This window comes from Agelaius tricolor, unplaced genomic scaffold, assembly GCF_023055355.1.
Source record: "Agelaius tricolor isolate 1412-34295 unplaced genomic scaffold, bAgeTri1.0.p SCAF_16, whole genome shotgun sequence".
NCBI lineage: Eukaryota > Metazoa > Chordata > Aves > Passeriformes > Icteridae > Agelaius > Agelaius tricolor.
The window spans coordinates 2,172,872-2,185,351 of record NW_027269276.1 but is presented as its reverse complement, the minus strand read 5'-3'; the positions used below and the strand labels follow the sequence as shown (position 1 = coordinate 2,185,351).

General features: G+C 44.3%; 1 protein-coding gene across 6 annotated transcripts in view; it reads right to left on the bottom strand.

Annotated features, from left to right (window-relative positions):
* MEGF11 (multiple EGF like domains 11) overlaps positions 1 to 12,480 on the bottom strand; it is a 254,494-nt gene that overhangs the window by 78,402 nt on the left and 163,612 nt on the right. For all 6 annotated transcript variants that reach the window (XM_071441164.1, XM_071441163.1, XM_071441165.1 and 3 more), the window contains 2 exons: positions 8,839 to 8,975; positions 3,447 to 3,659 (listed from right to left, as the gene is read on the bottom strand). In XM_071441164.1, coding sequence (XP_071297265.1) covers positions 3,447 to 3,659; positions 8,839 to 8,975 — 350 coding nt within the window. The remainder of the gene's footprint in view (positions 1 to 3,446; positions 3,660 to 8,838; positions 8,976 to 12,480) is intronic.

The window sequence follows — 12,480 nt, the reverse complement described above, 5'->3', positions numbered from 1 at the left end:
GGAGCTCTATGGGGTTTGGTCCTCCCCATCTTGCTGATGTTGAGGCAGTAACTGGAGCCTCTGGAGATCTGCCCAGTCCATTTACCTTTGTCCCAGTGGCTTCCTTCCTTCTCACATCTCTGACCTGGGAAAGACATTACCAGGGGCACAGGGCTCCCCAGGCTGGCTCCACACCAGTGCTCAGGAAGAGGGGGTGCCCAGGACTACCCCAGCTGCTCATTTCCCTGCCTGACAGAAGAACAAGCCAGGATTATTCCCTTCCAGCTCCTGTAGACTGTCTCAACATGGACTTTTTGCAGAGGGGAGTTTTTTACAGGTGTATCCTTCCCTGTGGAAGGACAGTCCAAGTCACCACCACATTCTAAATCACCTAATTGTGGGGTTGTTCAAAGTCCTCTACAAAGTGCCTTTCAGTGTGCTTTGATGCAGAAATTATTGGATGGTGTCCTTCAGTCATTACCATGCTGGAGGTTAGACTAGATGATCACTCTGATTTCTTCAGACATTAAAATAGATAGATCTATGAAAATGGAAAAGCTGATTGTGTATTTCCTACTGTTCCTCCTCAGCTACTCCTCAAAGCCCTCAGAACTTCCCATTCCAGTAAAATCTCCAATAAGCAAATCGAATGAGACAAATCCAGGGACAGGAGTTTCCTTCACCTTCTACAGGTGTTTAAAAATTATCCTCCACACCTGGGGATCACAACAAGTAGCCAAGAGCTTAAACTGCTCCTGGGGAAAATAGATGGCTGTGGGTAAATGAGTGACTTTGGAATAGCCCAGTTTCAATATGAACAAACACTCAGGGAAGGATGGGAAAAGAAATGCACTGTATGGGACTGGTTAAACAATCAGCACAAAGATTTGTTCAGAATTTGGAGTGCCTTTGGAAAAGGTCATTTTCCACCAGCTCTGAGGCTCCTTGGCTCAGCAATTGACAGCACTCTGCAGAGCTGGTGGAAAAGTGGAGAGCTGAAATCCCACGGATGAATGAAAGAACATTTACTGACCTACAGCTTGCTGGTATCTCTTTGTTCCATAACAGCAGTGATAAGATGTAGGAAAAAGGGAGATTTTATCAACAGAGAGACCAGACTCATTTATTAAGGAACTAGAGATTCCATCTCAGCAGAGGATGCTGCAAGGGACGCTGACGGAGCAGTGTTGGGAGGGAAGGAATAAAATGTTCCCATCAGACAGCAAGCAGGCACAGGCAGGGTGTGTAGGAATGACCACATGCCCAGGAAAGAGCTGGGGGAGGATTCAATCCTCCCCCTTTATGAGCTCTCTCAAACCTCTCTGAGACCTCTTCTTTTCTCACAGCTGGAAGGTGCTCGTCTGTTCTTTCAGGAAAGATCCTCTGGCAAATTCACAGAGCACCTCCCAGGTAGTTCTGAGTAACACAGGGTGAATTCTTTCACCCTCCAACCCGTAGTCTTACCCCACCTAACAGACTCTTAATGAATTGAGCACATGGCTGAGACTGCAGCCAAGCTCAGCCTTGTGCCTGTGGCCTGCAGTCCTTCCATTCTGTTTCTACCTTTATGGAAACAAACAGGTTTCTGCAGGCTCAGGAGGGGTGAAGACACAAGTGTCAGCTGCTGACCATGAGCATATTCTCACCCTCCTGTACACCTGCAGAACAGTTTACACTGAGGAGCAATTCCACTTGGATTTACCACAGTGCTGCAGTGATGTGACATGGAGGAATTCATCCCTCAGCTCCCCCTGCAGTAATTCCTGAGGCATCCCCCATCCTCAGTACAACACAGCACTAACCTTTTGTGTATAATGTGCAGTTCTTGCCTCAGGGATGGTATTTTTGCAGTGATTTCATGATACACAACATAATCAGAAGCGATGGGAGACTCTTGTACAGAGCTCCCTGGGAGCCTCAAACCCTTTGGATCCTGGCTGTCAAACCCAATTGTGCTGGAGCTCTCTTTCTGCACAGGAGTTGTACCACCACAATTACAAGTTTTAAATAATCCATTGTGAGCTCTGACTTTCAGGTAAGCAAAGCCTCACCACTCACAGCTGAATTCACAAGGAAAATCACCTGTTTGTTTCCAGGACTGAGACAAATAGGGTGTACCTCAAGTGCACAGACAGATTTGCCTGAAGTGTTTGTGTGTGTGTCTGTGTGTGCACACAAATGAGGTGCCATTTCTTGCACACATAATTGAGTGTGTTTTTATTTTAACAGCAGCAAGATGGCAAGGTGGGTTTGTCAGCATCAGCAGAACAGTCAGGTCCCCACCTGTCTGGTTCCAAACTGGAGAATGGCTATCAAGGGCATTTTTGCCTGGGCATCAATTATCTCCACCTTCCCCTGAAGCCTACACAACCCTAAACTGGCTCTGCCTGCTGAACAGCAATGGGCAGGCAAAGGAGGGAATCCAGTGGGAGCTGAGGGGCTCAGCACTGTGCAGGTGAGGAAATGTGGCTCCAGAACATCACACAGTTCAGGCCAGGGGTTTGGCTGTCCAGGCCCCCTTTACTGCAATACAGGGAGTGAGGATTCTCCAAACAGCAATTCCAGCAGTCAGTAAAACAAGGCAAGGAGCTACTTAAGGTAACAAAGAGGATAATAGGGAAGAGTCTTAAATTCTTCCTTCTTTTCAAGGTTTGGAAAACTTATTCAAGCCTAAAATGGAAAAGCAAATTCAAAGTGCTCAAGTCTGTTTGTGGCTCTGTCTCAGAGTAAAGAGAACCTCAAGAATCAGATCTTTAAAAAAGCAAAAAAGGGAATAAAACATCAAACTCTGACCTTTTAAGTGAGGCTCATTCCATTGTAGGTATAATTCCCTGATATTTATTTTCCTGAATATTTTCCTCATACACAAAGAGAATGAAGAGCAAAAATGGGCTCACATAAGGAGTCTATTTCGACAATGTCAACCATGTTACAGTTCCACAGACTGACTCAGGGATATTGATTTCAGTCTATTTATACATCGGCCTCAAGTGTTTCCAACAAGGTAATTTGCCATGAGACATCAGCTGAAGCAAATTAGGTTTCATGTTGAAAGTCCCCTTGCTGTCTATAGATCTAACAGGCAAATCCATGTCATAAAAAAGAGGGAAAGTGATGGATCTGAGTAAATATGTATCTATTTTTTAAACTTCATTGGGTTATTATCCACACATATGAGCATCATCTGGTGGTTCTTATGCCTGGAGGATTTACAGGATAAAGCTGTATGTCAGGCTGTTTCAGGTGTTACAGAACTGTAAACAGATCCATGCTTAGTATCTGGCTGGACTGAGGCTTATGGTTCCAAACCTGAGGTCGTTTAAATCAAAATTTTGCAAACCAGAGAAACTCTCTGGGTTTGTACTTAAAACTGTAGAGAAAAGGACAGTAGGTGTAGTTAGCTGAATTTTTTCCCAATGCTTTCATTGTACCAGTCCCTGCGCTAGAACATTACAGGATGTACATACCTGAGGGTGTTGGTAACATTGCAGGGGCATCTCCTGTTGCACTTGAGGCCATAGAAGCCTTCAGGACACATTCTCTCCTGGCAGTGGATGCCTTTGAAGCCAGGGTCACAGATACAGGCCCCGTTGACGTGGTAGCACTTGGCGCCGTTCTGGCAGGCGCAGGCGTGCGCGCACTGGAAGCCGTAGGTGCCGATGGGACACTCCTCCTGGCACCTGCCACGGCACAGGACATGGACCAGTTACACCCACAAGGCCAGCAGGACACTGCTTTCACACAGGAACCTCTTTGTTAATGAACTAAATACCACCCAGAGCAATCCCTGCTCATTTATGGAAGCAGCACTGAACTGATGGCATCACTGCAGTGATGGGGCATCTTGGGCGTGCAAATTGCTGCTGAGAGAAACTGCACTCATCCATGCCCAATTACAGCCTGCTAAATTTGCATCAGTTCATGTTACCTTCATTCACAAAATGCATTCTTCTTTCCTGGACCTTGACAATTGAGTTCATCAATCGTAAGAAACTGAGAGGCATAAAATATTTTATTATAAAACCCTTCACCTGTTTGACTTCTCTTTATCACAGGAGGACTGTGTACCTCACTTGAATGGCCCTCTCAGTGATGAGGAGGGATAAAAGGGAAAGTGTATTTAGCAATATTGAGCAAAATGTTTCCAGCAATGCTTTAGTTTTACTTGCCCTCTTTGTTGACACTGCATCAGTTTTATACCAACAAGGAGAAAAGAAACCCCTTTGTGTTTTGAGTGTGTTCTGAGTAACTAAAAGCTTAAATTTGCTATTCTTCTCCTACTCCAGGGTAGCTCAGTAGTATAAAATCTCCATAAAAATCACTTTCATGCTCCTTAGTGGAGAATCTTCTTAAAAATTGCCAACATTTTTAATATTTGATGCACATAAAATTGGAACCTGCAAACACTTTACACAGATTGTTTTAAATTGCACCTTCCATGCACTGATAAAAATATCTCCCTACTTGGATATGTTCTGAGATTGCCAAAAAGTCTGTTTCCTTGTCCTACACAACCAATTTAAGAGTTCAGATTATTTCCTACTTGGAAAAGCTCAGCTAAGGTCCTGAAGAAAGCAACTGATTGTGTGCTTGACATAATTCAGTGGTTTCAGAATTCTGCAATGAGTCAGTACCACAGTTTACATGATCCACCGTGAAATACAGATAGGCCTTTTCAGTTAATAAAAACAGAAAAAGAAGCCCAGAAAAGCCCAATTCCCTTATCACATGGATGCCAGGCATTGGAAATTGCCTATCAGTATTAATTTAAGCCTGAGCATTGATTAAAGTGTATACTGTAAACTCAGTGGATGGAGGCAATTGTTAAATGTCTTTCTGCAGGTCATTTCACAGCTGGCAGGTGAGAGTTAATATAATGATCAGTAATAAAAGATTAATGTGTGATGCAAGCCAGGCAAAACTGCAATGAACACAGGCAGTATATAAGAAGGGCATTAGTTTTGCAGCTTCAGATTATCACGTTTTACTAAAAATAAATGAACACAGCAAAGGGCCTGGCTGGTGATTTAATTCCAGCAGGCACCGACGCAGCTGCTGGTTGCAAATCCGAGTTGAGGAGTTCATACGAGACCCACAGTGAGAGGAGTTTGGGACAAAGAGGGAAAGAGTCTGGAGAGGCACCAGAGAGGGAGAGAGAGAGAGAGAGAGCCCTGCTGCTCTCAGGGGGTTCAGCTGCAAAGGAAAGAGCCAGCAAAGAATGGGAACAGTGGGGCTGGAACACTCGTGGCAAATGAAATGCAAGGAGGAACAATGAAGCTCCTCATGTCCCCACTGCTGCACAGACCCTGAGTGAGCAGGAGAGCTCTGAGCTCCACGGGGTGAATTCTTAGTCAATAGTGCACTGTATCATTCTATATTTATAGAAGATGAAGCATTACCTAGCAGGGAGAAAAGCATCTGGAAATGAAATATTGACGACCTAATCCATTTACATAATTAGCCTTTTTCTACTAACAATTTAACCAACTTATTTATTTGGAGATCAAGCAGCTACTGCTAATGAATTTTATACAAAGAATACTAATAATGACTCCTCTGGAACATGAGAATAATCACAGCAGGAATTAGCTCTCTACTTAAACATCTTTCCTTTGCAACATATCAATCTAATGTGTCCATAGCACCATTAACAACCAGATACATTGTTCAATTAAATTACAAAATGAGCTGCTAAGCCCTAGTTATGTTTCTTGTTTAATTTACATTGCTTTCTGCCTATCTGGGGAGATTCGTATTATAATATCCACTGAACTTTAATATGTACCATAATTATTTGGGTTGGGATAGGATAATATGGCTGTCACCTGTAGAATTAATGGAAGCAATTTCACAAAATATTAAACAGAAGACAGCATGCTTAAGAGATGAACTTAGAACATACTCCTACATTTCTCCGCACAATTTTATTTTTTTAAGAAATAATACTGCGAAGTTTTTTAGGCCGTCCTCTTTGTTTTGGAACAATGACCACGTTTATGTAGCACAGACAAATATGAAAAGCCAAAATACACTAACCTGGAGATAAGAGATACAAGTACAAACATGACAACAGGAGAGTAAATCTGCCCATATAGTTCTAATAAATGTGAGATTTATTCTGTTAAGATTCAATCTTTCGATTTAAGGGCAATATGGAAAACAAAGCTAAACCAGCATGTTCACTTTTCCTGTGAGCCACTCAATTCTGAAACACTCCATTCTCAGCTTCTAACTGTGCCTCTGCTATTATTCCTTTCCAGTTTGTAAAACACACATTTCCATGACAGATCCAGTCATTTCAGTGAACACAAAGCATCCTGCAGTTATTAACAGTGCTGCCAATTTCCTAGAGATTTAGTGCAGTGCCACCCTTGGAAAACAGGTAGGGAACAAAAGTGTGGCAATTACACTCACACAGACCTTTATGACCATTTCATCTCCACAGATATTTATCTAACTGTGTGTTATTATCTTCTGCACATGATGATGAACTGGAGCATTATATAGTACTTATTGACAATTTTAAGATGATAGTAGGTAAAATGTATTTATGTCTTTATTGCTGTTATTCACAGTATCTGTCATTATTGATATTTTTTTCAATGCCTTGTAAAATGTTAAAGCAGGCAGTGTTTTGTTGTGTAGCAGATTTTCCTGCCCTCCTTTTTGCTGTGACACTGCAACAGCTGCAGGAGATACAGAGGGTGAAACAGACTCTGAGCTAAGCTGGAGCTGCCTGGTCTGTCCCATTGTCCCTGTGGTGTGAACACAAAACCAAGGACAGACACTCAGACTCTTTAAAGACCTTGTCCCTCACAGAACTCAGTGGGCCCCCAGGCAGGTGAGGCAGGTGTGTGCTCAGAACAAACCAGTACAGCCAGTACAAACCAGGGCTGCCCAGTCCCGAGGAGCAGCACAACTGCAGCTGGACACAACAGACCTGAGGTTTCCCCTCCCTTATGGAAGGAGGATTAAAGGCTGAGAGATGAACATGCTTTGATTTTGCAGGAACCTGTTGGAAAGGTGGGAATTTCTAGGCTAATCCAATTTTACCATGCTGCAGCAGAGCTTTCCTAACTGCCTGTTTACCTTTTCAATCCTCTTCTCATTCATCCTTTCACACACCTGCATTTCTGCTCTCCTGCCTCTCCTCTCAGTATCTTTTACTTCCCTGCTCTGGGATGGGGAAGGTGAGCCATTCCCAAGGGTTTTGCTTGGATGCAGGTCCAGAATGCGACCTTCCCTCACTTCTTTTCCACTTCTCCCAACTGATTCTGCCTTATTTTTTTTTACTGTTTCTCTTCCCAAGTTACGTCTCTCTTTAGAGTCTGAATGTCTCTCACTTTTGTCCAAGTACTGACCTCATGAGTCCACACTCCCTTTGCTCCAGGACAAGCCCTGTGAGCTCCTGACATGTCTTCCCTAAGGTGCCTCCACTGCCCAGTCTCTCCCTGTGCTGCCTCCTCCAGCCCCTCTCTGAGGACAATCAGCAGTAAAATCCTCTTCCCATGTCCTTTCCTCATCCCCAACAGGAGGCAGGCTGCTGGCTGGGAGCTCCCAACAGCTCCAACACTTGATTGCATTGATCCATCCACAGCCAAGAATCCATCAGGGTGGGCAACAACCAAATGAAGAGAGCAAGAGAGGCTCTGTGAGCCTCCCCCAGCATGGCCAGCACTGGGAGCAGCTTGGAATTCAAGTGTGGTCCCCACTGTAAAGGCCCAGGCTGCACAGCTGCCTCCTTCAGTGGAAAAGTCTCCACAAAGAGAAAGAGAAACAGGAATGATATGGTACCACATGTCTGGAAACAGTCTCCAGATGGAGAATGGGGAAGAGAGGCACATTGATGCCTTCTCCTCTCAATTACTCGGAAAAAATTAGTATTTCCTCCCTATTCAACCCCATGCAAATCCTGACATAAACTCCAGAGCCCCCTCCAATTATAACTGTCCATAAAATGGAAACAGGGAAGCTCCACGTGTAATGGGAAGGAGCAGCTTTCTGACCCTCCCACAGGGCTGAGGGTTGGATGCTTGTGCTCCAACAACCTGCTGATTATTCAGTGAGGGCAGAGATGAGAAACTCCAGTGAGCTTTGTTGCATAAAAATATAACTGTAGCATATGTCAGTATACAGCTAATAAAAAAGGGAATATAGAGGAGAAAGTGCTTTAGCACAACATCCACTGATGAGCTGTGCACCTCTGCAAACCCTGGTGCCACAGGTCCTGTGCAAAGAGCTCCTGGGAGCTGCTTTAAGTGCACTCCCCAACCTTTGCTAGCCAGGATTAGCTGCAGGCTAAACCAGCACGTGCTGCAATCCCTCATTGACTTTGCTGTGCAGTCATTTTGCTGAATCCATGACACCTTGGTAAAACAATATTATCATCTGCTCTGATCGATTCATGGGTGAAGGCTCTCCTTTATAAATTTTGAGGATTTATCACCTTTTGCTGGTGGCTGAGATGGATCAGTGCTACAGCAGCACAGAAGAATGAAGGAGACATTAAACTGCAGCATTGCTTACTCTTGAGGATATTAATTTGTATAAAGATACTTCATTTACATATCTTGTAAACATGTAATGCTCTCTATTAAATTTATCACTGTAAATATCTAAATTAAATTTAATCCATTAAATTTTAAAAGTTATATTAAAAACCTCTGTAAATGGAGAGCATTGCCAATAAAAAGTAATAACATTGCCACATTTATATTGCTTGAAGTGCTTCAGAAGGATGAACCTAATTGGAGCAATAGAAACATAACACCATTTTTCAGGGAGGAAGATTGTCCTAGAAGGGATATAAATATTGACAGTCCATGGTTAAAATGAAAGGCTTTGGGGGTTGATTTTTACCTGTCTCCTATGTAGCCAGCTGTACACAGGCATTTTCCTGTCACGGGGTCACAGTGCCCTCCGTTGTGGCATGGACAGTCCTGGCTGCAGTTAATTCCAAAGGTTCCAGGAGGACAAGGCTGTGCACACACCAGCCCCTGGTAAGGTTGTAGAAAGAGCAATATTTCAGTCAACATTCATAATGCAATAAATTTCTCGATGCAGCTTGGAATTTTATTGTCCTTGCTAAAACTAGATGTAAGTGTAGCAGCAATATTTTATCTGCATAAGATGTGCTAACAACAGTCTGAAAACTCTGCTACCATAGTAAATGCCTGCCTGGCCTGACTCCAGAAGGGATTTTTCTCACCACTGCACACTCAGGGATAATTCTCTTCCTTGGATCTCCCCCACAAACTGCAGCTGGGCTTGCACTGCCCCTTGAACAGCCACACCAAGATGGGGGAGAAGTTGAAGGCAACCAGAGAAGTCTACAAGGCTGCTTTGTGCTCCTGGGGTTTTTGTGAAATGGAGAGTCTGAAAAGCTGCACAGAGAAGGTTTGGGAAGGAAGGGATTGTTGGGAGGTTTGGGGAAGGAAGAGGTTGTTGGAAGGTTTGGGAAGGAAGGGATTGTTGGGAGGTTTGGGGAAGGAAGGGGTTGTTGGAAGGTTTGGGAAGGAAGGGATTGTTGGGAGGTTTGGGAAGGAAGGGATTGTTGGGAGGTTTGGGGAAGGAAGGGATTGTTGGGAGGTTTGGGAAGGAAGGGATTGTTGGGAGGTTTGCTCTGGGAGGGTGTAGCTGTGCTGGTTTTGATGGTCTGTGACAATCTCTCCTGTTCAGCCAGTCTCATTCATCCAACCCAGCTGGAGGCTGGAGATTCCTCTACTGCCCTTCACACCCTTCACTCTGCTCCCTCTGCTCTCTCCAGCCACACATCCATCTCTCAAAGCAGCACAGAATGGATCTGCCAGAGCTTTGGGAAAGCCACAGGAATTTTGCAGTGGAATATTTACCTAATCCCTAAACAGTGACAGGATGCAGCATCCAGCATCCTCCCAGCTCTTTATCCCCAGCCTTGGAGCCACATCTCAGTCCCTGACCTGCCTCAACTCCACATCCCATTGTATGCTCCCAGTCCTCTGCTCTCCTGCCTCTTTATTCCAGTCTATTCCAAATCCATCCTTTCCATCCTCTCCTCCACCCAGACCCAAATTCTCATCTCTGAGATGTTTCCTCCTTCCCCTCCCTGCTTACCCAGCCCTGGGAGTGCAGCAAAGCCAGACTGTCCCTGCTGTGCCCCTGGCACTGCTCACAAGCAAAGCAGCTCCCAGGTAATCCCTGCTCCAGCTGCTCAGCCCCAGGGCAGCGAATGCTCACCCTTGTGTGGGGCCATGTCTTTGGAAAATTTACCTTCCAGTCTCAGGTGGTTTCCCCCCAGGTATCCCATAATGTCTCTGCCAAGTATCAAGGCCTTACAAGGATTTCCCCAGACTTTCTTAGAAGTTGTATGAATGTTTTTCTCCCTGTGAGCAAATATAAAGCCTGAGGCTGGCATCCAACTGAGGAACTTCAGCCAAAACAAGTCTGGCAGTGCTGGGATCTGAAGTTGTGGTCCTATAATGGAAAATGTTTGGCATCTGCAGCAAGTGGTGCTGCTGCCAGTGCCACCACAGTGCCCAGCGTGAGACAGAAACAGTGTCTGGCCACAGGATTATTTGGGTTTAATTTCTCTGTTTCCCTAAGCAAGCCCTGGGGCCTCTGGGTTTTGAACAAAGCACGTTATCAGGCACAACTTATTCAAAGTAAAAACCAGCAATATAAGGGCTGCTTTCACTCCCTGGGGCTTGGGAAGTTTAGCTGCATCAACAGCCCCAAAGTGAAGAGGCTGCTCTTCAATGTCACCATAAAACAGATACTTTGAGCCTTTCCCAACCAGGGCTATGTGGCTCCTTGGCTGTAAAACAGACAGGTTGGCCTCAGTTCAAGAACTTTCAGATTACAGAGTTAAAAACTGGTGTCTCTGGACTTGAGTAATACACAACACTATATATCTGAAAACCTAAGTATCCATTTATCTTGATAATAAATACTTTCTCCCTTCATGTCTCAAAAGGAACAGGATTTCTATCAACAAATGATGAGAAAGCAATACTCTGGGATGCATCCCCCTGGAGCCAAGAGAATCTTTAGCTGTACTTTCTGCATTAATATGTACTAAGGGAATTCAAAACATCCCTCTCTAGAGGATCAAATGTCAGACCAACATTTCCTGCTGCTTATACATCTAATCAGCAAAGTTCACCCCATCAGCACCTTTTTTAAGGCCCTGATCTCATCAGCTTCTGCTTTTGACATTGTTTCCTGTATTTTGTAGGACAGAAAAGATTTTTTTCCTTCTCCATTTTCACAGACACCCCCACATTTAAAATCCACAACAGAAAGAAAAATAGACAAAAATACAAATGGCCAGAATCAATAGGAGAGAAGTGATGAGCAGAATGTGCTGTATTACCACAGCCCCACCATGCCTTGGGAAGGGGGTCTGGGGCCAAACAGGGGGAGTTGCCAGTGACAAATGTTCTGTCACATCAGGAAATATTGCTGCTTTCCTGAGCACAGAGATCTAGTCCTTCAAAAGGGCTTCTGAGAAGCGTTGTAAATGCTAAATTAACTTCTCTCCCCACTTCCTGAGAGCACTTGGAGAATTTAATATTGCAAATGAGAAAGATGTATAGAATTAAACCTGTAAATTGTTAATGAGGCCCTAAAGCAGCCACCCACTAAACTCCACAGCCACAAAGGCACAGAAGTGGAAGAAGCCCAACGTGGTGGGATGCTGGGAGCCACGTTCTGTTGCCTGTTCAACAACAGAGGCTGTTGGCCACCATCCTCCTGGTGAGGAACCCATGGGGCAGTAAAGTCCCACAGGACACCATCCAAGGAACTCCTGCTGCTGGGAGATTCAGCACTGGTGGGAGGAAAGAAATTACAGGTCATAAAAGAACCAGGCTTTGAAGATGGCAGATCCAAGGAAGAACCTCAGAACCCCAGAACTTCTTCCTTTTAAAGTCAATGCCTTCCCTTCCCCATCCCACCAAACCCCAAGGGAGCTGAGCTCCTGTTAATAAGCCAGCCTAGGAAAGGATAAAAGTTGCAGTTCATCCAGCAGCAATAAAGTCCAAGTGGATTTGCACTTGTATAAATCTAGGGAGAATTCTCTCCTTCCAAAATGATGGTATATTCAATATATATGTGTGCAGTCTCAAGCCTCAAAATCAGCAAGTAAAATTCCTGGTGTCACAGAAACCCGTGGTGTGAAATAAAATGAATGCTGTCTAGCAATCCCATCTCGCCTGCTCCTTTACAGCCCCCTCATGTCTCACTTCCCAAACCCTTCCAACCACCAAGAGTTAAAAATATAGCATGAAAACACACTTGTTATCCTCTCTCTACACTGAATTACAGCTTTTCATTAAAACCCTGGAGAGACCCTTTATACTTAAAATCTCAACATTTACAAGCTGAGTGCTTTTACTTATAATTTCAGTTTCATTCTGCAGAATACTTGATCTCTCTCTTCCATTTTCAGTTATGCTTGTTTCAAACATCAATTGTTAACTCTAGGGTTCCTCCAGGGACAGAGCAGCCAACACAGTTTTCAGA